Source organism: Cebidichthys violaceus, unplaced genomic scaffold, assembly GCF_023349555.1.
Source record: "Cebidichthys violaceus isolate CVI_PGR_0920_01 unplaced genomic scaffold, fCebVio1.0.p SCAF_74, whole genome shotgun sequence".
NCBI lineage: Eukaryota > Metazoa > Chordata > Actinopteri > Perciformes > Stichaeidae > Cebidichthys > Cebidichthys violaceus.
In genome coordinates, this window is record NW_027176958.1 from 611,502 (window position 1) to 638,473 (window position 26,972).

The window sequence follows — 26,972 nt, forward strand, 5'->3', positions numbered from 1 at the left end:
AGAGGAGGCGGAGCCGCTGTATAAATCCTTAACAACAGCAACTATTTATTAGTGACAGCTTTCTATGGGCCATTTTAGTTCAAATGTTTCCACTGCAATTGATCGCAAAGAGAAAAAAAAAAAAATCCATTTTTATGTGATAGCTGTAGCTTTTAACCAAACTGACTGCTCGCCTCGTAAGGTCAAGGATTGAGTGAGTGAAGTTATTTTTTTTTTGCTCCTAGTGTTATTAGATTGCCTATCTATCACCGAAGTGTCTGATGTGATTGATTCTGACTCGGCTTGAATGAAAGATGGAGCCAAGGCCGTTGTCGCTCCCACGCAAGAGACTTGCGTTGAAGAAACCCCCTTTTTTTTTTTGAAGGATATAAAATGACCTGCTAACTACTGGCGCTGCATCGTTCCTCATCGTCTTTTCTTCTGGCAGTACGTTCTTCTTTATGAAACTTACAACCTCAGCACGCTCGGTGGAAAAAAAGAAAAAACAGCTGGATAGGCAATTGTGGAAGGATGATTACCACTAAGTGTGTATGCAAAGACAATTTAGGAACAGCCCACATATTGCTGACCACTAAAAATGTCATAGACCGTTCGTTAGCTTTCATGTTTGCTTGCTGGTGTCATTTTACCATATATATATATATATATATATATATATATATATATATATATATATATATATATACATATATATATATATATATATATGTATATATATATATATATATATATATATATATATATGTATATATATATATATATATATATATATATATATATATATATATATATATATATATATATATATATGTATATATATATATATATATATATATATATATATATATATATATATATATGTATATATATATATATATATATATATATATATATATATATATATATATGTATGATCCTGGACGTCACATTTTACTTTCCAAATGCAGCAGGCATGATCTAATAATTTATCTATAGTCTATACTGCTGAATTACTTTCCTGAGTTCACCCGTTTTTGAACGGAAGGCATCTCTTCAGGCCTTTAATTGCACACTTGTTGCTCCTTCCACCCACAAGGTGGATAACACCATCTGCTCCGTGTCCGCACAAGACCGATCATGGAAAAAAAGAGGAAAAATATATTCTGTTTCCTGGCAAAGAAACTTTTTATTTTTTTTTTTATATAAAAGCTTCCCGTACATTTGAACTTATAAAAACATAAGTCATATAACACTGTTATTTGCAGAGGGCTATGCGTTGCGTGACAGAGATGTATCCATAGATGGTGATCTTGGGGTTCTTTGGGTATGGTACCACATCACAGACAGATGTCTCTCTCTCTCTCTCTCCGGGTTTCAAAGGTGCCGGAACCAGATGCTTCCCTCACATTTCAAAGGAGACATTTTTTTTTTCCTGGCTTTTTGGCCTTGATCATTTTCGGGATATGATTAGATCCCAACACATGGCGGCAGTCGTTAACTGGGAGGGAAAAAAACTAAGTAAGGAGAAGAACTTTGAGTGTGTTTTACTTCACCTTGGACGTGGCGCTGAATCGATTGGTCTATCGACGGCTATTCTTGATTATGGATTCATTGTTTTTCACAATTTCACAAGCAGAAATGCCAAAAAAAGTGACTTTCAACTTCTCAAATGTGAGTGTTTGTTGCCCTCCACTGTTTTACAGCGTTGTGAATTTTGATATAGATATATTTTGGCTTCTGGTCGTCAAATGTTCAACTGAAATACATCAACTCTGCTTCTTTCTGACCTAATCCTCAAGAAAAGGGATTAATCCAATTAAATCTAAACTAGGGGCCGATACTTGGGAGAACTGGAACCTCAACCGGCACCGTTGCTGACATTTCAAAGTGCTTGATATGTTGTTCCCTGCATGTGTGTGAGGACTTCGTGACAGGGGGGCCGGAGGGGACAGCGGAGCAGAGCGACTCGAGGCAAGGACCCGTCAAACGTCGCAGGTTGACTCCGTGTGCGTCCGTCCTTGGAGAGAAGGGGAGCTGTCTGCGATGCGCCTTTGGTGCTTTTCGGAGTGGCGCTGGCAGAAGTGGACCTCTAGGCTCTTCCGTGGACTGGGCTTGTTATGGAGCCGTCACTGTTTTTGGTGGCAGCGCACAATAGAACGGCCTCCTTTTTTTTTTCCCACGGAGGGTTTGAAACGGGACGAGTTGTGTTAACGCCTCGGTTTGTTTCCTTCAGAGGAACTAACCGGCTCGTGTTTGTCTGGTTTACAGTGATTTGAAAGCACAGTTGATTTGCCAGCGAGGCTGCACAGGGGGCTGAGGATTTCCTGGTTCAGAAAGTAAATCCCTGCTGGGCCTTTTTTATTACTGAATGTTAATTGGATTTAATCTGTGGAAGCCCTCCAGTACTTAACAGAGAGATCCTTTTTAATCAAAAACATAAATGAGACGTGCTAAAATGATAAAGTATCATAACTCTGGGGGATACGTGACTTGTAATCGAGATCATTATTTTATCTTTGCACTCTGCTTAACATCTTATTCATGATCAAGTGCTTCATTTGTGATGGGAGGATATATTAAAGCACAGCAACAGCAACAAAAAGACAAGTGGTTTGGTATAACATTTAGATTTTGCGTGTCCAGCGGTATCGCATTGCGGCCGAAGCACCGTGACGACCATATTGGGATCTCGACCACAGTTTGTTGCTTTCCACGCCCGTTTACTTCCTCCATTTTTTATTTTTTTTCTTGATTGAGGAAGTAAAAGTCTGACTTTTCAGTTGTTGTAATGTTCCCTTTCCCAAACTGGCAAAAGCAACAGTGAGTCTGTGTCTGCAGATGTTTCTCGGAGTCAGTTTTAAAGAATGAACATGCTGCGTAGTTTGTCTCTTTTGTTGGGTAATTGTGAAGCAAAGAGACAAAAGCCTATTTGTGGAGCCCATCAGAGCCGTCTCGTGGGCCGGTTTCCCCGACGAGCTTGTTTTTTTTTTTGAGGGGCCGTAAAGCGGGAGAGCCTCCATTCTTCAGTCCTGTCCTCTATTACATATGAACGAGTGGCTAAAGTGACAGGCTAATTTGCACCAGGACACGTGTAGCTTAGATGATTCAATTCACGAACAAATCTCATTGATGAACTGGGTGTGAAAGCAGAGAGAGAGAGAGAGAGAGAGAGAGAGAGAGTGAGAGAGAGAGAGAGAGGAGGAGAGAGAGAGAAGAGGAGGAGAGAGAGAGAGTGGAGAGGAGAGGAGAGAGAGAGAGAATATCAATTTTCCAGTCATTTAGGTTGGATACACTTCCTTTACGGAAAAGTGCATTAGACCTTTCTTCTTCCTCCTGCTGCTCAATTACCCAAGCGTCCATAAAAACCTGAAGTTCTGTCTCCGGAGTGAGATATCGCCGCGCTGCTCGTCGCAATGAGAGCGAGATTTAGGATGAGCCTCTCCGCTGTGACGGAGACTCGGCAGAGGGGACGCTCTCTGTCACCGCGCGCTGCCGTCCCCAGCCGCTCATTAAAGACGGAACCATTACTTTCGCAGCTCCGGTTCGCTTCTCTCTGCTCCTCCTTCATCTGCCTCCGCAGCCCCTCTGGAAGTAAATAGACACAAATTGAGCTCAAGGTTGTACGGAGAAGCACACGAGCCCAAAGCCCCGTGAAACGTGGCCGTACAGTATTGCTTTTCGACTGTGCGCCGGGGCCCATTGGGTTCCTAATGCCTCTTACCATAATTCTCATAACATCTCTTAGTGGTCGGATTAAGTTTACTTGTGAAGAAGCTCCCCTGTGAGCTTGCTTCACCAGTAGGGGGGGGGGGGGGGAGGACAGTCACAGAACTCTTTTATTCACTTAGGTTGAAATAGTGGAAGTATGGAAAAGTATAATTTGAAGACTGGAGATTGAGGGAATGCCCTTTTAACTATGTTGTTTACTTTCAATATGAACATAACTCAACTTTCATGGAATATCTGTTGACTTAAAAACTGGAATGTATGCGGTGTTTGTGTATTTAGAGTAAGGTGCAAACATCAGGAACATCTAATATTCTAGTTTCTTTAGTTGAAAGCAATGTATACACACTCAAACTGTTAGTATGGCAAGTATGAAACCATGAGACTCTCACCTGATCCTTAAACCACACAAAAACAACAACTATATAAATGCACATTCAAAATATTTATTATAGGAAAAAGTCTTTATTTGTGGCGTTGTGTCCAGAGGTAAAAGAAGAATCCCATCAGCGTCAAAACGGGCTTTTGTTTCCTTCCACCAGACGAGCGACTGAACACACCTCCGTCCTCCCATCTGCTGTGAGCCGCGTTGGCTCCTCTTAATGGGTCGCCGTAATTGGCGGAGTCAGGAAGCGGGAGCGCTGCTCCTTGGCGTGTGGCTTAGTTACTGGAGTCCTGAGAGCGATGGAGCTGTTGGCAGCTGTGGATGCTCAAAGATGCTGCTGCTGCTGCTGCTGCTGCTGCACCTCTGTTCATCTCCACCCCACCCCACACTGCTCTCTGCCCCCACAGGGACTATGCTACTGGGACAAAATGGCCACCTGGGAGCCGAGCATTTAATGAAGCACACCTTTTTTTTTTTTACCTCTTTTCCATTTTTTTTTTTGTACTCTATTTCTCCTCAATTAACCTCTTTTCCTAACGCTTACAATCCCTCCATCTCACATCTGGCACGACGGCAGAATATGATCTGTTTCGTGAACTTGGGGAGTGAGGGGAATTGCCTTTTTTTTTTTTTTCTTTTTTTTTTTTTGCAAAGTGCGTCTCACATGACCAGAGCCACAAAAGCCTACATGCATGCAAACTCATGCCTTTTTATTTGCCCTCATGACAGTAGAGCTATTAGCCGCCTGGTGGCGGTTCTCACTTGTCAAGCATTACGAGATATCCTTCAGAACTCATGGCCAGTTCACAAATGTCTCTGCTTCGCCGAGATGGGGGTTTGTGAGGAGAATGCAGCGCTCTTAATGAGCTCCTTCCATCTTAACTTTTAGCCCTCCTGTCGCCTTCTATCCATTCACATTTGGCACTTATGCAACCGCCTCCGAGTTCCTCTCATGCTGAACTTGGAGGCCACGCAGGCGGACGAGCGGCCGCCGCTTCGATGTGAGGGCAGCGTTTATGCGATTGCCTCCTCGCTCTGCTTTTGCGGGTGATTGACTCGGGTCTTGAAGATGATTGCACAACCGTTTTTACCTTCTCAGCTCGCACCCGGTCATGAACTCTCACTTTCTCCCTCTTTTTCTCTTTGTTTGTTGCTCAGATCTAAAGTAAGTCCATGTGTGTGTGTTTGACAGTCGAGGCATTTATACCGCTGTGAGCTGACCAGTGTCCTTATGATAATGATTACGATGATAAAGCTAATGATTAATGACTATTTGTCCTCCACTTTCTCTCACCGTAACACCCTGACCCTTTCGTTTACCATCCCCACTATTCATTCAGAAAGCTCTTTCACTGAGGCCACTCAAATTAGCTCCGCTCGGTACGAGCCCAACCGCTACGGGAGACGTCGCAGGACCCGAGGCATAAATCATTCCCCGGAGCAGGAGCTGTGGCAGGCCTGGACGCGCCGTCCACCACCCGAGATTTACGCCGCACATCGAAGCGCAGCCCCCTGCAATCTGGATCCTTCCCTCGCCGGGTCATCTTCAAATTGGTTATTGATCTTCCGATCGCAAAATGAATCATACGTTGCCAACACTGTTTAGGTACTGCGTTTACAGTAGCGTAGCTCGCGTTACCGCTGATATGCAGCCTGAGAATTGGGAGTGTTGTTCTTGAAACCATGAGGGGAAAAACAAGTACCTGGAGGATAAATAGGAAAATAAATTAGGAGTCTAGCTTGAGATGAATAGGTGTCATGTTGTCATCCCAGCAGAGCCTCATTATAACGTATCAAAACAGCTGAAGAAACTCTTTGACAGTCGCTGAAGTGAGGAGCTTGAAGTCGGCGATATGCAACAATGTGCGCTTATGGCTGCAGTGATTCTAATATTTTCATTTGAGAATAATTGCGGTGCCTCTTTTGATATTATTATACTGCAGTTCTTCAGCAAGCTAGAGTAGTTCATGCTGTATTTTAAGCAATCTTTCTTTTATGTGACGGAAACAAAATTCTTCACACGCCTCTTAATTCTGACTCTGTTTAAAAAGCCCTAACGGAAGCCTGTCGATCGCTATACGAAGCTGAATTACACCGTATTCTGTCACAGCGGTACCGGCGCATTAATGGACATCTTACTCTAAATGAGGGAAGGTACTGCGTTTCAGCTCTTGCCGTGTACTGTATCGTGGCGTATTATTTAATGGGGCTTCACTCCTTGCCCAATTAGGCTTCAAGATGGTGTGTAAATGGAGCGTCTGCCCTGGGAGCAGTTTCCTCATAAATGCCAGAATGGCCATTATCAGAATTCCTTTGTGAGTGAAAACAGACAGCTATAATATAGTCTTTCGCCTTAATTGAAAAGATTGTGGGAAATGCGATCTTTCAGTTTCCTTCTTAAATGTCAATATCTGACACAAGACAACGGGACTTTTTTTTTTTTTTTTTTTTTGTCTTCACTGTACCATTTTAGGGAGAAAATGTCAAGCTCAGTTTCATTTTCAAAGATGGCTGCACCATTGCTCGTGGCTTCTGCATTACCAAAATATATTAATTGTGTGTGTGTGTGTGTGTGTGTGTGTGTGTGTGTGTGTGTGTGTGTGTGTGTGTGTGACAGATTGGCTGTTAAATGGAGTCAGATTGTAATCTTCTAGCTGTTGTTTTTGAGTCATGTGCAGTCACGTTCAATTACAGAGGCTCATTAAGACGACATGGTGATTAGTGATTACAGCACATCGCGTGATTTGTGAGCGCTGAGGCTCTCGCGGGCTGTTGAGCGCTGGTCAGACGTGAGGACAGGTAGCTACGTTTTCACTCAGCTTTATTCATTAAATATCATATTTACGGACAGATATTTGCTGTTTTTGTTTGCAGTTCTGAATGATATATATATAGAAACTGAAATCATGGCTTTGAATCTACGTCTGATTTTCTACCTCTTCCTGCTGAGATCATCGTCACTGTCTCATCAGTGGATCTACTTGTGATTCCCACCTGTTGAGGAGGATATTTCTACCTATTCAACTCATCTTAAATAGACTGCGGCCGCTTTGCTTTTGTCGTGCTCGGTTGAGGACTCTGGCTGGACCCGTGAGCCCGGGAGGAGGGAGGGAGGGAGGGAGGGAGGGAGGGACCGTGGACGGACAGCGCTGCCCTCGTCTCTAGTCAATAGCAGCCAGCGTGTGAGGCTCTGTCTCCGTCTGCTGCGTGGCAGACACTTATTAGTGGTAATGTCCTCCCCATCATCCATCTCCAGGTGGGCTTCCGTCATTGATCTCGGCGCCAAGGCTTGTCACCAGTCGCGCCTTGTCGAATGAAAGCGCCGGTCGCCGCCGGCACTGGCTTTAGATTGGCCCGAGCTTAATGTTCTGTCGATAGACTCACTTCTGGACAGCCGGTGTTGGGGGCGGCGGGGTGACTTGCACAGCGGTGTGACACGTTTTCCCTCACGGTGATCTTCGATACCTAAATTCAGCCGTGGAAGAAAACAGAATGAGCCACAGAGGTTTATGAGACTCATCTTCTGTGATCATATGAGTTCAGATGACATCACTCAATAGGACAATCTCTATTCTCCTTTCATTAGTAATCCACTTGATGCGCCTTTAAACACGGGATCTGCACATCAGCTGCACATCCTGGATGGTGTTTCATGTTTCACCGGCACCTCAAGTAACCTTCCTCCACCAGTGCAGCGGTTTGATCTGAATTGCTGCTAAGATACACACATTGATGACTTTATAAAGCATACTGCGTGAGGACAAACTTCCATAAGATCTTTGTGCCGCAAGCGCTGTGGCGGTAGATTATTGTTTATCGAGGTAAGTAATGCCAATTTAGCTGTATTCTCACAAGAAGAGGAAACACAGCAGCCCTCCAGGTTCCCCCTCAGGTAAACACCGTTTACACCGCCAGCACTTTTGCCCTCGTTCGCGCTGTTAGCTCCGTTTGCGCCGTTAGCAGCGAGCGGCGAGAACCATTGAGAGAGTAATAGAAATGCACCTTGAAACTTCCCCGGCTCCCCGGGATATCTTCTGTCAGGGTGCGACCTGCTCTTGCAAGGACATTGGAATAATCTCAGTAGTTTTCAGACCCAGTCCACACTTAGAGTGATTTACAAGTCCACACCTGTAAATCTAACGGTACTCATGAGTTGGGAGCAAGTTGCCGCCCCAATGAATCTTCACAACACAAAGGGTCGATCGGTGACTGATCACCAAATGAGTGAGATGCTGCTGTTCGTTGTGAAGACCGGTCGATCTGTTGCTCTAACCCTCCCCTGAGAAATTGATATGGCGGATGTCTGAATTGAGTTGCTGCTGCTTTTGAGTTGAAAGTCCAATCAACCTGTTAGTTCAGCAGTGATATGGTGCCATAAAAACACAGAGACAGTGATTAGCGATATCATGTAAGTGGACTGTGTTGTGCTCGTTGCCACTAACGCGCTGAGCTGTGCCATGTGAGTCTGCATGAATTATTTTCACCCCAATTTGTATTTCAAATTTTTAATTGGACCAGTTCACAGGAGCTTGACTAAATGTTTCATTTTTTTTTTTTTTTTTTCCGGGGCCACTTGACCGACCTGGTTCAGTGGTTTAACCATTGAAGAATTAAATTCAGGTCTCTCCCTGAAGACCTTATCAGGATGCCGGTGAAAACGAGGCCATCTGTTGGGAGTGTGTTGTTAGTGAAGTGGCCGTGCTGCGAACAGACCGACCCTATGCAAATGAGTCCGGTACAGGAGACGGACCAAAAGTGGTTTCGCGTTTATGATATCCTACTTGAGACTAATACTGTGACACAATTAGTGTTAAAAAGTCAGTGTCCATAATGTGTTGTTAATACTAAATAATGTAGAATTCAGAACCGTAACTGTGTGCAAATTGAGGAAAAAAATGCAATTCAGCAAATCAGCCAGACAGACAACACTGACACCATTTATAGAGTTTAGAGTTCATTTTATTTGTGGAGTGTCACGTGTCGCTACACAACAGTTGTGTCACAGCTTAAATTAACGATGTCTTCCATCAACAACATATTGTTGTGGCCTGGAAAAAATAAATCAGCCTTTTTTGTTTTTTGTTTTTTTCACGGCGAACATATGAGTTTTCACTGAACATTCACTGAATATTTAATCGCTTAATAAAGCACCCTGTCAAAGACGTGTTGCACATTAATAGTCATTTAAATGTGTTGCCATGGATGAGTGTAACATTAATACTACGCAGTGGTTCAATGGATAAAACGGTTCACAAAGAGAAAAACCCCCACTGAACAACACGAGACAAATATTACATCATTTACACGTATGTCACTCGGATTAGACGGCAAACAACAACAGAACAAATTTACTTTAGAGGTAAAATATTCGATATTTAGAGAATATAACATCTGGCAGGAAAACACCACTTTATTTTAAGGCATTTTTGTTACTTATTTGTTGTCCTTTTAACAGTATTTTTCTCTATCATATAAGCTTTTTATGAGAACATTAAAAAAAAAAATACAGATAGCGCATAAGAATAAACATGCAACGTGTGTCGCTTATAGTCTTGTTGTGACACTGATCTACTGTACGTGGTTCACAATTCACTTTGGCAGATGATTGGTAGATGCATAACAAGTGGCGTCTGGATACAGGACAACAACGCTACATATCGCTGATTCAATTTCCTGTTGACGTGAACCACCACAGGTCGAACCACAATACACATTTTGGAGAAGAACCCGAGTCACGGTACACTTTGAATTGATATTTTTCGACCCAAACAGCATGCACGACGTAGATAATTCATTTCAATGTTAACCGATAATGTCCGACATTTCTGATTATCAAAAATAGTTAATATAATATTAAGCTCCATGCATCTAAACTTTAGAGTTGATTTGGTAAATTGCACATATACCCTCACTGCTCTTGCTATTGCTTTATTGCACTAAAGTACAACAATACATCCCTCATTCTTCCTCTAAGTGCAAACACAAAGCACCGACACACACATGAACACAGTGGTTTGCCTCAGTCACCACTGGACTGTATTCTACTTAGAGTGCTACTGTATAACTATTGCTATAACATGGAACACACTCACACACACACACACACATACAGTACATCTAGACCACCTTAAATGTGCCACTGAAGTCAGTTTTCCCTCCACACACATTATTCATAACCAGTCCTCTGCGTTTACAGTTATCGATTCATATATTTAGATAAATATCTTTAAAGTGCCTCATCAGACAGACTTCACATTAACTTTTTTTTGGAAACCATCACGGTGTCAATAGAATATAAACATTACATAACTTTAACACATTAATATGGATCTTGTGTAATATATAACAGGTCCAGTTTGTTAATACACGATGGAGCACACAAAGTGAAACAGGATCACATTTACAGGATCTCCTGGTTGTTAGAAGTATCTTAAATATACTGTGGGTTTTTTTTTGTACTTTTTTACAGAATATTCTCATACACATTACTACTCTAAGGTATACAGTGGGATTGCTCAGCTGATTGGCTCTGATAAGGGGAGTCGCGCCTCTCATCAGCGCTACAAAGCGGGCCATGGCTTAAGTTTCCTAAAGGCAGCAGACCAGTTAATCTCAGTCTGCCGAGTCAAACGGGGTCACTGTTGGACCCCCAAATCGTTATGATGTCTACACATATCCCCCAAAATATACTTTTCATTCACATCACATTTTCACATATAGTATGTATGAACTTTAAGGCTTTGTATTTAGTTGTTAAAGGAACACTATTGCACAGACAAAGACACACAAATGCATCTCGGCTACTTGAGTGAAGCAGCTTCAGTGGGCGTGCTCCCTCAGTATTTTTTATTTATTTTTTTACTTCCCTGATTTGTGAGGTTGGCCGGCTCCCTGGCCGCCGTCGACCCGTTTGGTGCTGCTTCTGACGCACAGGTCCCTGATTTCCAGCAGGCTCTCGTTCAGGGCTTTGACGAAGACGGCCGAGCTCGTCCCCGTGTTCTCCCAGAAACTAGACACACAGAAGAGGATGTGCTCCGCCTGCGGGTTGTAACAGGCGCCGTAGCCGTTGGGCACCACCGGGCCGTAGCAACAGAACATTTCCACTGTGGTCGGGACCTGATAATAGAGGAGAGCACAGTCGTGGGGTTAGATCGGATAAGCTCGTCAGGAGAACGGGTAAAAGGAACGTGTTATTGCTTCGTCGGTTGACTCTTTCATCGGATTAATCATTTAACATATGAAGTGGCAGAAAATAGATAAAATGCCCAAACAGAAAAAAACAAAATTTGTTCTTGTTAAGTGACCCAAACGATTAAATAGTCAATATTCTTTTTGTTGATCAATTAACTAACTAAGCTAAATTAGACTTTCTAACCAGTAAGAGTTTTACTACTGTGTGTTTACATCCCATCACATGCAGGGTCTCCTTCTTTAACCCTGCAGGTGTTACAGAAAACTGAAACACGTGAAACAGTCTCTTGACTGATCTGACTGATCTTTTTTTTGACGCTTGTTTTCGCCGTAACATGCGTCACTTTGTGTTTACCAGAAGTGTTTTTATAGGAAAGAGTTGAATCTCTTTTCAAGTTATTTTACTGGCAATAGAGAGTAGCTGTAGTAGTACTGTGTATTCCATACAGTTTATAGATGTGGCTGCCTTAAGCAATGGAGTAAATATATATATATTATTTTAAGTGCTAGGTTCCGGTACTGTCATATACAGATATGGTCTAATTGAATAACCCGATGAAGAGGGCAATAGTGTTCTGGCAGGGTCTCCAATTAATATACTATAGCAGCAAGAACAGAGCCCTCAGTGAGGATCCCAAACACCAGCATACACCGTATGTTATTTAGTGTTGTGCATTCTGTTAAGTTGTGTTGTGCACCTATGCAGCCCCAGTCTCTTATTTAAATGACTAGAGTAGAGTTCAGTAGCTCTCTGTGAGAGGCCTCTCCTCAGCCTTTTGTTCTCTTTACTGACTATACAGTGTTTGCTGGCTGGATTCTAGAATCACCTTGAATTGTGTACAAACAACTGTGTTAAATTAGCAGAAGACAGCGGGCTTGGTTGCAGATGGAAGTCAAGTTATCTTTCTCCACAGGTCAAAAGATCTCCAACAGTATATCTCCTTTTGCAATGAGTGTGTGACTATTTCGGTGACGTCAAAGTACCTCTTCTCACCAGAGGAGGAAGCGAGGATGGATTCGTGCAAAGCACCAAAAAAAAAAACACACCACACACTATCAGCACCAGTATTTCCTCAGCAGCATCTCCTCTGTATTCTCTTATCTCCATCCAGAAGCAACCATTTAAAGCGAGCGTCATGTCGGAATAGCGTGGGATCACATGTTACCTGACTGGTGGAAAGGATGAACTGGTTACTGGCCAAATACGTCTCGTCGCAGAAGATCTCTGGCTTCTCCATGTTGAGCTCCTTTGCGATCCTCAGAAGCCCGAGGAGATGATTGTCTATTGCCATTCCTGTAATAGCCTGAGAATATTTTTTTTTTTGGATTTAATGCTAAGGAAGTAATATAAAGCTCCAGCTAGGAGACAGTTAGCTTAGGTTAGCATAAAGACTCAAGGTGGGCAAACAGCTAGCCTGGCTAATGTGTTAATTAGTGAGCTTTAGAGGTACTGGTAGGTGGATTCATTCATTTCTTTTGTTAGCTTTGAAATAAGCTAGGCTAGCTGTTTTTCTCAGCTTACAGTCATTGTGCTAAGCTAAGCTAACCGTGCCCTAGCTAGGGTTTCATATTTTCCATTCAGACATTAGCGTGGTATCAATCTTTCCATCTAACTCTCAGAAAAAAAGCGAGTAACAATTCTTTTTAAGTCTCCAGGGAGTGAATGTTTGGTACTCAAAAGATATGTTGAGATAAAGATGTTAAGTTTGAATTCTTCAGTGCCACATTAATTATACTTACAAAGGCTGTTTTAAAATACTTACTGCAATTGTATAATTTGTCTGGGCATTAATTGCATCAATCAATCGTCTCATTTTTTCCAAATCCTGTTGGAGAAACAAAAATAAAAAAATGTAGAGGAAAAAGTAAACGCAAGGCATTTTTTTTTTTTACATTGTACAGGAAGAGAGCGATGCAGCCGGTGAATCCATCTCTCATAGACCCGGTTAAATCTGCAGGGAGATCATCTGTTTGGATGAGTGCACTGGGATTGGCGGGGCGAGGTGACTGGTCGCACCTGTTTCATTTAAGCAGGCGTGATAAACAGTATTGTGGGAGTAACTCTGTAATTGGGGTCAAAGTGAGAAAAATGACTCACGGAGAAAGTGGCCCTCTCATCTGTCATGGGCGTCACGAAGGCCAGGGCCTCAGGGGTGGCAGAGCGAATGTTGTCAACCCGACCTTGTTGGAAACGCCGAATGGACGCGCTCTCGTAAGTGGCGACAAGCTTTCTGTTGCATCTATATGAGGAGACACAATCGAGACAATATCGGCATATTTGGAAGTGCGTATTGATAGCCAAATTTTGAAGATGGTGCCTTACTTGTAAAATGCAAGTTGTAAGGCAACTTGTATGAATGCGTCTGGACTCATCTTCTGTTTTTTTATGAATTCTTTCCCATAAACGTTGAACTTGAAAACATCCATGTCAAGATTATCCACCAGCCTGAAGGAGAAAGCGCGGACGACATGAGACGAGACGTCCATAGAGGGACTTATTTGTAGATATGGTGAAGTGTTGGTTTGTTTGCGTTGCTCTTACTTCTGGAGTCTGTCTCCAGAAGCTGCTAAAAGTCCTTGGATGTGTGGGTTGCATTTCCAGAGCAGCCTTCTTGGAGGGGGCAGCTCCCTGACGCTGGATGCTCTCGCCATCTTGGAAGGACTCCCTGTTCTGTTCAAGACAACGACAACAACATGTGCCTCAGCAGCATTTGTTGACAATAATCAGTGTGTGGTTCTATATTTTTTTGCTGCGATTGGGCTGACTTACGTGTATTTCATCAGGTATTCAGAGAATTGCACCATCACTATTCCCTCGAACGCCGAATGTTCGCACACGACTCCGCATATTCCGTCCATTCCTACGACAATCTGAGCGGAGGTGGATTAGCTAACGGCCCCAACGCTACATCCATGGAGGATTTTTAAAGTGCCTTGAATGTTGCCCTACCTGTATTGACTTGTCATACCAGCGGTTTGCCCCGTTCTTCTCGCGGCCGCCACCGTGCAGCATCTGCAGGGCCCTGTTGGTATCCCTAGGATCCAGGCCACTGGGCTCATCCAGACACACCACGCACAGACAGCTCTCAATCAGGGCCAGAGAGTCCCTGTTGGTTTGCTCTGGATGGAGGAGGGAAGGAGGATGAGATGTGTCTTGGTTTTTATTCGTTTCAACAGTTGTTTTTAAAACTCGAGAGGATTAGAGAAACGTTGGAAGACCTTTCGTTAGTGCGTCTCTGGCTTGTGCCCATTCTGTTCTCCCGTCAGATGTCAGGATACCGAAAGCAGGGAGTCTCTCTGCTGCGTTTTCTGCCGTTGTCACGATTTTCTCCAGTTGGGATAAGATCTCGGTCTCGACGAGCTGCTTGCCGTTCGCGACTACATCCAACGCGAAAAACTAGTGAGGAAAAATAGATTATAGAAATCATTGTGTACTGCGTCACGCGATGCAATATTTGTCTTTTGATGTGTCCTTGTCTGCTATTAATCATTCATATCTGACGCTGGTAATTATGGCTGAAGTGCTACCTAAAAAAAAAAAAAAGAAAAGGCTCCTCTACTGGGATCAGTTAAACACACGACTCAAGGAAGCTCTGGCAGATTCAATCGACGGTAATTTAGTTAACCGCCTGTATCTCCATAGGGACGGGCCCTTATGTGCCACAGATTGATAGTTCCCAGAACCGTTTCCAGGTGGAAGCTCCTACTGTGCCTCTTTTCCCCGAGGTTATTTAAAGGCACAATCAATCCGTGAGCTAAGTAGTAGCGCTGGACCTGAGACCTGCATGTTAGCCGCGTGGGCTTTATGCATGAATGGGAAACTCAATAGAGGTTTATCAGTAAGATTTAAACAGGATGTGGGGAACGTGGCACAGATTACAGATTGTAGGCAGACCTAGACGTTTAGCCTGTCTTTTATTCAAAAGGGTCTGTACGGTGTGGAGTAGGTGTGTCATCTATCGATAAACTCTGTGTATAATATTACAACACCTTTGCATTTATTGTCTCTCAAAATGGACAGGACACTGTCTCGTGACGGGAGTAGTGAAGAGCGCCGGCGTGCTGACCTGGTTCTTGCACGCCACGATGATGTGCTGTGGCGCTGCTGCTGCTGCTGAGGAGGAGGAGGAGGAGGAGGAGGCTGCTGCGATCATCTTGACCTCCAGCGTGTCTGTCTTTGACCCCGGGTAGCGGTAGGAGTTGAAGAGGCGGTAGTACTGCTCCATGCACAGAGGGGTCCCGGCTAGCTGGCCTCGAGCGAAATCCACCGGCAGAGCTCGCCTGAGAGACATCATCACACGCGTCGAATCACCTCTAGACTCTCAACTTCATCACTTATTATTTGACTTTTGTTTTCCATCTTCACTGACTTTGCTTTGTTGAGGTGACGTCGATGAGGTGAGCTTCGAGGTGGGGGGGGGGGGGGGGGCATGCGGGTGGAGAATGAGGGTGCGGGGCGGCATGTGATCCATTACGGGTTAAACTTACGCATCGATGAGAGCGGCGTAGTCCAACACTCCTCTGGTGAGACGAGCAGCGAATCTTGAAAAGAGAGTGAGAAGTTTGAAATTTCAAAAAAAACAAAAACAAACATGAAACGCTGAACGTACAGCGAAACCGGCTGGCGATTATAACCATATCTGCTCTCATCTCTCACAGGCCTAACGGTAATCACATTATGGCAAATTACTAGGATACAGTGGGCGAGCTGTGTGTGTGTTTATCTGTGTTTGTGAGAGAGAGAGAGAGAGAGAGAGAGAGAGAGAGAGAGAGAGAGAGAGAGAGAGAGAGAGAGAGAGAGAGAGAGAGAGAGAGAGAGAGAGAGAGAGAGAGAGAGAGAGAGAGAGAGAGAGGGTCTGTGTGTGTGAGTGGGCGGTGTGGGCAAATAGGGAAAAAACACACAGAGCCCTGTCAGGTCTCATGTTGTATGTCATTTGTCTTTGGTGTTATTACGCTCGAAGCCAGATCAATACAAAGGAGGCGGCCGCAGTGCGCGCCACACCCCTAAATGAAGCCTGACTAGCGGTCTCTGCGGTGAGCTTGGCCCCGTCACTCCCCAATCTAATAAGTGTCTCGTGTCAGTAGATTACCAGCTCGCGGTGCTCTGGAACTATTCAGTTAGTGCGGCGAGAGCTGACAAAAGCTAATGTTGAGTTACAGGCCTGAGTGGACCGGTGTAATGTCCGCCGGATCACGGCTCATTTAATAACGGGCAGAGATACGACGGACAGATGATGCCAGTGATTTTTTTTTTTTCTTTCTTTTTCTTCTCCATGTCTGTAATTCAGATCTTAATCTGAGCCCGTGCCCGCTGAGAGGAACATAAAGCCCGTCATCGGCTGCGGTACTGAGTGATATACTGTGTGCTCTTGTATCGTCAGTGATGGCATTGGTTTTTGCGGTTTGGAAAACTGTGGTTGTCACAGACTCTCGAGCAATCTGCAGACAATCTGTGATGTCCAGTGCTTTCTGGGAGTTGTTATGTGGTTGGCTTTTTTTTTTTTATGTACTTCTACTTAAATTTGAGATTGCGTAGAGCTCCCAAAATGACTGAAAAGTGAGAGAACAAAGCACAAAGAGGGGTTTTCAACAGAGCTGAAATAAATGAGTTGATTGACAGAAGATTCATCTGCAGCTCTCTTGATAGTCAGTTATAATTCAATTATGATGCAACAAGTTGCTGCTTCCTCCAGTGTATGTATATAAAAGTCAACTTAATATCTTTGGGTTATGGACTGTTGAACAAAAGAACTTGAAGACGTCCCCTTGGACTCTTGGACTCTTGGAACTCAGGTTTTTTACAATTTTCTGACCTTTTTTTTTCGTCAATTGTGAGATAAATTGATAATGAAGCTACTTGTTCTGTTTGTTGCATATTGTTCTATTGGCTGCAGTCACAAGGGACACATTTTTCTTGAAGTTTACATTACTGAAAATGTTAATCCTTTGTTGCAGCTGCACATTTTTCATATTGTCTTACATGTTGTCATGTTCAGGATGAGGTTTTCGTTTTAATGTTCTTCTCTCTGTGACCCATTCAGTAAGCAGCAGCAGCAGCAGCAGTTATAGAGTCTCTGGTTACTCGCAGGGCGGGTAACGTTCAAACACTCGGCACATGCAAAAGGTATTTGACGATGGCGGAACCAAAAGTCCAGCACATACCTGAGGGCGTCTTTACGATCTCTAAACGTCTGCTTAGGAAACACCATGACGGGGCTGGAGTTGACCGGTAGGGCCAACCTGTTGTTCAAGTACATGTCCTCCAGCCAGTAGTCATACACCTAAATGCAAAACACACAGGGACGCTTTTTTTTAAAGAAGTGTGGCTTTGTCGAGCGTTTTTGGACTTAAGTTATTGCTGTCAGAGTTGGGCAATGGAGTAGAAAGAAAAAAAACCTTACAGTGTATCACTGCCAGGCGGGAAAGGAGAGTGGGAGAGAGCCAGTGTGGGAGTGGGAGCGTGATGGATTCCACTGAGCTGGATGAGTCGTGGTCTGAGCTCCAATAAATCTTTATTGTAAGGTGTTTCACTTTCTTCAGCTCTTTTATGAATGGGTAATATGTTTTCTTATAGAAAAAAAAAAAAAACTGACGTTGTTTTCATTTTTATTTTCAGACTCAGTGGAGCAGATGCAGCGTTTGATACAGTATTATTACAAAAAACACAATCAAAGCCGAGGCTGATTACACACACTATATTGTAAAAGGTCAAATTCAATAAATTGGATTATAATGATAATGAATGATACAAGGAGTGTGTTGATTGTAGAGAAATCATTCGAGAATGATTTTTGCAATGACGGTATTGACTTTTCCAAATGAACGTTTGATGAACTGGAAAGGAGAAACGCATCCAAAGACTAATAAAACGAAGACAAAGTGAATTCAAGGGGACCTACGGCATGGAGCAGCAGTGTTTGTCTTTTATCTTGCAGATATGTGAGAGTTTACCCAGTTGGTCGTCTTGTCCCTCCTCTCTGAAAGCTTCTTCTGGAGAACCTCTCCAACGCCTCCAGGAGCCCCGAACTTCTCCACGATGGCCTTTGTCTTCTTGAACTGCTCCTCCTTCACCAGGTGCTGGACGCACTTCAAGTACGTGTCGAGGGTTTGTTTCAGCGGCGGCACGGGGACCTTTGGCAACATCTGATGCCATTAAAAAGAAACACAGTGGTTGGTATAATTACTCATGATAAGTGATGGAAGGACAGCAGCTGTTCACTGTGTTTAAGTCTTTCCCCTGATTCACTGAGGGTTCATTATTTAAAGTGGTAATTCCCTCACATCTTTTCTTCTTGTTTTTATTTTTTTATTCAAACCTACGTTAATAATTCAACTTAAATGCTTCAAGGCTGATGTGAGAATAAAGTCTACAGCCCTCTGGGACTTGAAACACTTCTTGTCTTCATTAGAATAGAAAAAGCAACTTGATTATCTTTTCTGTCTGATGTGTACTCATTTGCATAACTGTACTGTTAGAAGCCCCACATGTTAATATTGACCGGTTCATTATAATTGTAAAATAGGTTTCCAAGCTGTGGATTCCTGGAAATGTTTTTTTTTTTTTTTAGTAAGTCATATAAATTGTTATGCTGGAAAAATTTAAATACAAATTTGGAGCCAGTCAAACCAGAGTAAAAACAATGCAAACTCACTTATATCATAATCCTCCATTGGCTCAATGTGGATTAAATGACTACAAAATAATACAATAATGTCTGGACGGTGAAGGGCCCGCGGTCTTTTTTTGCCCCTAGCGGCCAGTTAGTGAATCAACACTTTGCCAACTTCGGGACCATGGACAGCGACAATGCTCAGCGTGCTGATTGAACAGAAAAGAAAAGAAACATTTCCACTAGAGAAGGAATGACATGTGTTCATACTTTTCTGTCTCGCTCGCTGGCCGTCTCTTTCTCCATGATTGGCATCTTTGCATTCCAGTGCGGTCAAAGGGAAATAATGTGGAAAGCCTCTGGAGAGGATCTGGGGTCGGTGTTCCCTGCACGAGGCATGTGGAGACATTTGAGATAGAGTGCAGACAAGTATAGAACAAATACAGTTAATAGATGTAGGCCTACTGAGCAATGGAGTCACATAGTGCTGTCTGAAAGTCAACTACCAGGCTTCCATTCCTCATCGTTTTGCAGCCTATAATGCAATTTTGCTGCATGTCCTTGAATTCCAGCTGTGGCTCATCGCTCACCACTGCTAAGAGATATGCATCTTAAAAACCCCTTTCATCTCTATTTCAGTCCCCGAAGCTTCATTCTTCCCCCAAAACAAATGAAAATTCAGCCAATAAAGGGAGAAAAATGTGTACTTATTTTAATAACATAATGCTAAAATACATATTAAATTATAGATAAGTCTGTATCCCTGGATGCAAGTCGAACAAGTGAAATGATTAACAATTAAATACAACTTTTCAAAAACACATTTTGACAGCACAGTGGACTTTAAAGTAGATTCAATGAGTTTCAAAGATGCATAATCGCACAATGCTGTGCGCCAACAGAAACTCCATCCAGCGCACGATACACCGTTCTTTTAATAAACATGTACTGAAAAGTGAAGAAAAGTTACCTTACCTGAGCACGGCGCGCGACTCAAGAGGTCAGATGAGTGTGGTGGAAGTTCACACTGCCGCCCACGTCCACGCTGCTGCGAAATCCCATATTAGTGTAAAAGCTCCGTTCAGGCGCCCGGACTTCTTCCCCCCCAGTCCCTCGCCTCGCCATAAGGCTGCGACTCCGCATTAAAAGTGCGCCTTGGAAAAAGATGCTGAAGGTGTTTGCGTCTACCTACCCCCCTGGGGGCAAGAAACTCCTCCCATTGAAATCTATTCGCGGAACATATTATCTGACAGCTTGCACCCCCCCACCCTCCACCCCTCCTCCCTCTGCCCACATCCGATAATAATTTTTATAAAGAAAAAGTAGTGAGAGTCGCTTTCTGTTTGTCATTCATAGGTCCACTGATGGTCCTGCGGGTCGACAGAGATGACAGTTATGGTGCGTTTACGGTTCAGATTTAAGTCCTGGACGCTTTCTGCCGAGTTGGTCATCTTGATTTTAATCAATACGGGAGGCACTTGTGAAGATAATAGATCTGTTCTGCAGCTGTGGCCTCATTTTCGAAACTAAACTAAGCTTTATATGTTTGTTTTTTTGTTTATTTTTATTATGGCAAATGTGCCAAATTGTGAGAGAGTCTAAATGAAACTTTGATGTATTTTTCACAGGACGGTCACCTTTTTTTCAGCCATGGTGTTTTAACACTTCTAGAGAAGCAACATGGAGTTTGAATCGCGTTTATAATCTGAATTCATGACATTTGTAACGGGAAAAAAAAGGTTCCAGACTTATTTAGTTTGTGTTCGTCCGAAGCTTGAAATAACAATGGAATCCGCAGTGTCACACAGGTCCAAACAGAGATTTATTAAAACGACAATTGATAAATGAATACATATGTTTTTTCATCGGAAGGAGACTGCTACGTCTTGACAAAATGTTTCATACATACATACATACAGACACGCGCGCGCACACACACACACACACACACACACACACACACACACACACACACACACACACACACACAAACAAACGCACACGTACTTTGTAGAGGTCCACGTATGCTTTAACCATTTACATTGTGCACATATCCACATATGTACAAAATCCATTTATTATGATGCATTTAATTCCAAAACAACAAAAAAAAAAACATTTCAAACAGGCCCACTTGTTACAAAATCAAAATTCACGATTTTTTTTTTTGAACAACTTAAAAAGGAAAATCAGGCCTTTGATGTGCAAGTAAAAAAAGTTTCTTCAGAGACTAAAAATATAGGCTATTTTTTTTTGTGTGTAAGGAGGGGGGGGGGGGGGGGGGGGGGAGGAAATGTGCTGCATATAGTTGGTCCCATATAGTATTGTGCGTACATTTATCTATTTATATCTTTTTTTACAATAGTGATACACAACGGTAGCTGATAGATCTCGCACAAAACTCCAGTTATACGTCCATGACAAACGCTACATAGACGTGTTCGACACAATGAAATCACAGTCAAAAAGAAACGATAAAAGCGGGTCACACCATGATTTTGGTGATTGGGTCTTTATATTTGCACATCGGTACTTACATAAAAGTTTAAATTACTTGACTATAACCTGCCTCGTCTCCAAATCTCTCCTGGGGAATGTTTCGGGGGGGAGGGGAGGGGGGCGGTGAGCGTGTGGCCGGGCTAAGTGTACTCCGGACCGGACGACTCCTCTGACACGGACCGCTGTGCTCTGAATTTGTCAAACCCATTTTCATCTACTGCAAGGCAATTCCCCGCCGAACGGTAGCCCTTCTTTTTAGCCCTCCTCTCCTCCATCTTGATCGTATCGTACAGCCCCTGCGGAGCTTCCTCCAAGAGGTTATCTCGCTCTGAGTGGGACGGTTTCATTTGGCACACGTTGCGCAGCAGCAACAGGGCTGGCGCGTAAAGCACATTGACGAGGCCCATGCCCAAATTAAGCTGTACAAACCCGAGATTGTGCACAATCTGGCTGGCTACTATAGGACCCATAGCGTACGCGACAGAGTAGGAAATATCTGCTATGGCATAAATACTACCGTACACTGAAACATGACGCACGTCGACTAGAAATGCAAGTGTCGGCAGCAGGGCAGTGTCTACCAGTGCGATGCCAAAACAAATGCCGCACAACGGGGCGATGAGCTGCCCGAAAGTTTTGCATGCAGGGACTGTGCAGGAGCTCGCTCCTATGATAACCATACCTAAAGCTCCGTAGAACCACTGCAAATTTGGATGCTTAGCTGCCAATTTAACTGTCATGTACACGCCGAGGACATGAGGGAAGAAGGCTGGGAGCCAGGTGAGCCCCATTTCCCACTGAGTGGAGTGCATGGTGGTCTCCATCCAGTTGGATATGGTGGGCTCGAGAAAGGCCAGGGGGATGTTACAGACCGTCAGCGCGCCGGCCACCACAGCTATGTACGGGTCAACCATGAGTTTATATATGGGGGTGCCGACTGGCATGTTCTCTCTAGTCCTGTTGGAGAACGGCTTGATCACAGTCAGCAGCAGAAAGCCGTCCGCCAGGCAAATGCAGGCGAGCACGATGAAGGGCACTTTCTTGCCCGCAAACTCGTACAGGATGCCCCCAAATGGAGGCGCCACCAGACTCCCAAAAGAGATGAACGCCAGGGCGATGCCCAGCGCCGTGCTCCTCTCCGACTCCTCCGTGTATTTGTCGGCTATCATCGCGATGCCAGAGGTGTCCGCGAAAGCCGACCCCAGACCCTGCAAACTTCTGGCCACAAAGAGCGTCGCGTAGTTCTCCCCGATTGCAAATATGCAGGTGGACACGAACATTACGCTCAGACCAATTAGAAGTGGAATGTCATATCCAACCCGGTCTATGAAAGTTCCCGACAGCGGGCTAACTAACAGCTGCAGGATGGCTTTGGACGCGAAAAGTACTCCGATCTGGATATCTAAGTTGTTCTTGTTGCTTTTGTCTTGGCTCGTGCTGTTGAATGAAGAGTTGCGGTGCATCACTACGTGGACGTGCTCCGACTGCTCGCTCTCCAGCTCGGCAAGATAGTCTGGAATAATTGGCACGATTACCATGTAGAGCATATTGTCCAGCAGGAGAGCCACGCAGACGATCACTAATATGATCCGTCTTTGCCGATGAGGATCCTTCATCGCGGTGCCTAGCTCCTTGGTTCTTTCGCTCATCTCGGACAGCTTCACCGCGGCTGATTTGACCAGCCCGGACGATCTTCCTTCTCCATCCATGATGTGCTTCTTTTTTATTAAGGACTTTCGATTAAAAAATTGTAGTTGTGCTTCTCCCGTCTGCTGCCGATCTTTTAACACCTCGGATGACTCATTGGTGTTTTTCCTCTACATTGATGTCATGCTCTCCGTCCTCACCTCGCCTGTGCGTAAAGGGAGAGGCGAAGGGGAACTCGGCGCTGCCTCATCGGTGAAGATGGTTTTTCCTCAGTTTTCTCAAGGTGTCTTCGCCGCAGCCACATCCGATGCTGTTTCATGATCTCCCGAGAAGTGACGTGGTGAAGTCGTTGAATTCCTGCAACCGTGCAGAAGTTTCGCTCGCTAATCTCACATGGCAAAAGCTTGTTTGGAGCGAATTTGGTTACTTATTTGCAACACCTAGGGCACTCGAACTCTCTCATCTCTGTGTCCATTCCTCCTATCACCTGTGGCACTTTTGCGCGCGAGCTCTGAGACCACGAGTGACTTCGTGGCCATTGGTGCACATTAAACCCGCAGGTTCGGCGCTATTTTAGTCCCTTTTTTTTGTCTCCTCTTTTCACCAAGAGCTGTGACGCATCACCAGCTTGCCCCCAAGTGGATCCCTTCGCCACTTGCCTCCTTTATGTTAATTTCCATCCATGGCAGCAATCACTTCAACCAATAAGAGCCAATGAGCACCACATCACACAACCCCCCCTCTACAAGAGCCTGGAAAAGAAAAAGAGGCTTTCTCGTTCCGAATGTCCAGTGTGTGACTCTTGACTTTGGTTATTTGGTTATTCTTCAATCATTCTGTATGAATCCACAGACATGTAAAAGCTGGGACATCTTGAGTAATACATATTTTACAAAGAAGATCCGATATTAACCTCACGATGAGATACAAACACAAACTGATTAAAAAAAGTGTAAGTGTGCGCATGCACACAGATGTAATAGCCTATAGAAGAACATCTAAAGAGGACTTAAAACACTGCAAGCAAAAATAAAACAACTATAAACTCACTTCTCGCCAACGAGTGTCCATAAACATGGATGTTTATAGAAATGAACATATTAAAACTCAATCAAATATCCAATTCATTACATTCATAGCTGCGTGAAAGGCTTTCTTTTTTTTTTTTTTATGTGTTCCAGACAAGAACTCATAAGCGAATGCAGCACGAGCTGGAGAGCTTTCAGCACCACGAGGCTTTGGACAGCACCCGAACAGCCGAGGAGATTGTCTCTTACTTCGTAAATGAAAAGACAACAAACATTTTTTTATACTTGGTTAAAATGTATCCAAGAAACCAAATCACATCAATAACAACACTAAAGTGTGATAACATAGAAAGCCTATTGCGTTCAGCTGTTATGTCCGGAGATGGAATCGCGCCCGACAGAACGGAGATGTGGGGAAAGATTTAACACAAAGACAACAGCGACACCGTGTGGTGAAAATCCACAAGTGCACACAACCTCCATAAACAAAAATCATGTCATTACTCAGCGATGTTGTCCATGAAGTAGTCAGTAAATATTTTACATTATTACAACCACTGCGCCCTATGTGCTGCTCATCATTTACAGTTTAGTCTGAGGTTTTTGTTGATGATTCTTTTTGTTATTCATATTAAACGCATATTTATGCGTTAGGAAAAAAAACAACAGCAAAACTACATCATTTTTATTTTCCAGCAAATTAAGAGTATTCAAGCCTTGGTAATAAAAATAAATGAATTAACTGTTATCTAAAACTATTGAACTATAGAACTGTTCTCATTCGCCAGTAGAGGGCAGTGAAGACTTAATGATAAATGGTTAATCCATGATCCGACTGTAAAACATAGACTCCAAAAAACCCCCTCAAAAACCAGGACTATAACCTCTTTTTTCTGACGCTACACCTAAAACAAGTTATTTAAATGAACGTCAGTGATCCAATCTAAGTTTAGAAGTAAACACATTATGTTTCTGGTGCTATAAAACGATATTAAATGCTGGTTTACAACAGTAATAGTTGTGAAAAGATCAATTCAACAGGCCTATCTTATCCTGCATGACAAACTCTTCAATTTGGATGCATACGAGTACAGAATGTACAAACTGCACTATTATTTAAATATTGGATGATGATCTCAGCAGACAGCGGATGGGTGTTTCCAGGGTGTTCAGTGGATTATTTGATGCAGTAAAAGGCAACATTAATACGCCGACAGGAGGATTAACACATCACAGCACATTACTGCCCAATTTCACTAATGAGAGCGGCTTGGCACAGCAGCAGCCGTTAGAAAAACACACTCCAGTATTTTTTGAATATACAGATTTTATATGAGTGACAGTGCTGAGATGTAAGTGACTACATTGATAATCTGGAGGTCGTAGTGTCAGATGTGAGACGTGGACGGTGGGAAGACGCTGTGAGACGTGTTCAACCGATGAGGCCAGAAGGAAAGCCGTCTGTGACGCAAATATATTCTAATCCAGATTATACTCTGTAAAACAATCCTTTTAATATTAATTCAAGAAAAAAAAAAAATCCACAGGAGATGTGTGTCACATGTGACACAATTTGTTGACGTGTTGAAATCTAAATATCTAGCTGGTTGAAAGAGAAATGGTTTTGGATTATGAACAGACGTGTGCGGTGTTACGTAAGGTCTTTGTTTTTGTCATGTGGCGTCTAATCTGACCTGTTGACTGTAACGTGTGACGTCTGCTGCAGGGTTCTCTCTGAGCAACTCTCGCATAGATTATTTATTATTTAACATCCATTGTGTTTAGTGGGCCAATACAAAGTTAATAATTAACGAGGGAATTTACGTAAAACACCGTGTCCCTCAATCGACCTCTGCTTCACCTTTTTACTCGGTGAATGTCTGTTATTATGTCATAGTTCTTTAGGGCTGTAGCTATCACACAGAGCGTCATGTTCTCAATATTGTTTCTCAGAATTTGGGGGCTTTTAGGAGATATCATGAGGCTCATGTAAAAATTAAGGTAAAACAATCATACTTCTATTTATTGTGCCATCATTTCACTATTTCTACAGCTGAGTTGTAGTCCTTGCAGTGTGCAGAAGGCCAGGAAACCGCTCTATATGTGTACGAGTGTTTGTACTGTTTGATTGGACAGTTGAAGTTGATAAAATATGAAATATTAAAGGGTTTTCCTGGTGTTTATTAGTGGAACGATTTAGAGCCACCGGAGCTTGTTTCACCCTTGCAGAGTGCATTTCTTTCCCCTCTTCTCTTCCTCCTTTCTGTGACAGATGTTTTCCTCTATTCTTTTGTCTTTAACACCATCTGTCTGTGACTAGCATTCGATTTAACACACCTATGGTCTCTATTCAGGCACAGACGGGAACACCTTCACCTCATGGATGGTAATCTAAATGCTGACTCGACGAAATGAAGAGGGTTGTTGACAGACTTTTCAAGCAAAATGTGTTGTGAGAAAGACTCCGTGTGTCTCTCTCAGACAAGTTGTTCCTGTGAGCTTGTTGCTATTACTGTCTCTCCTATCTACAGCTGTGACCGATTTAGAGCGCTGGTCGGCAAAACACTTGTCTCGTAATCAGCTGTCAATCAATGGGGCCGCCTGTTCCCAAGAACCTGATGCTAATCTGTCGGATTCCTCAGTCTTTCCCGGGTAAAACCCTGATCAGCCCGAATGGATGAGGAGCAGCAAGAGTTTATGAGGAAGTACATGATAATGCCTGCTAATGAGAACAGCTAGTTTGGTGTGCTGCAAGGACACTAAAGAGTCCATGAGTCAGCTGACGACTAGTGGAGTCTTCTTTTTGTCAGCATGCAGGGAAAAGGCCGAGTTTAACGTTGCGGCAAAGAGCTCTACAGTCAGGTTTAGGGAGATCGTTCTGTGACTTCCGTGTGCTAAAACGAATCT

The 26,972-nt window shown here is 43.4% G+C and overlaps 2 protein-coding genes across 2 annotated transcripts; both read right to left on the reverse strand.

The window, feature by feature from the left end:
* Positions 1 to 9,027: 9,027 nt before the first annotated feature.
* Positions 9,028 to 20,022, reverse strand: LOC137892052 (choline O-acetyltransferase-like). The gene is made up of 15 exons (XM_068736951.1): positions 19,867 to 20,022; positions 19,162 to 19,277; positions 18,233 to 18,424; positions 17,444 to 17,562; positions 15,770 to 15,823; positions 15,349 to 15,562; positions 14,501 to 14,678; positions 14,232 to 14,401; positions 14,052 to 14,152; positions 13,824 to 13,952; positions 13,605 to 13,727; positions 13,380 to 13,521; positions 13,045 to 13,107; positions 12,448 to 12,585; positions 9,028 to 11,206 (listed from the first exon to the last, which is right to left on the reverse strand). The coding sequence occupies exons 2-15, from the start codon at positions 19,204 to 19,206 to the stop codon at positions 10,949 to 10,951; spliced, it is 1,926 nt and encodes a 641-aa protein (XP_068593052.1). The 5' UTR covers positions 19,207 to 19,277; positions 19,867 to 20,022; the 3' UTR covers positions 9,028 to 10,948.
* A 1,141-nt stretch (positions 20,023 to 21,163) lies between these two features.
* slc18a3b (solute carrier family 18 member 3b) lies at positions 21,164 to 23,606 on the reverse strand. The gene has a single exon (XM_068736944.1). It carries the CDS (start codon positions 23,097 to 23,099, stop codon positions 21,531 to 21,533), a length of 1,569 nt encoding a protein of 522 aa, XP_068593045.1. The 5' UTR covers positions 23,100 to 23,606; the 3' UTR covers positions 21,164 to 21,530.
* Positions 23,607 to 26,972: the final 3,366 nt, after the last annotated feature.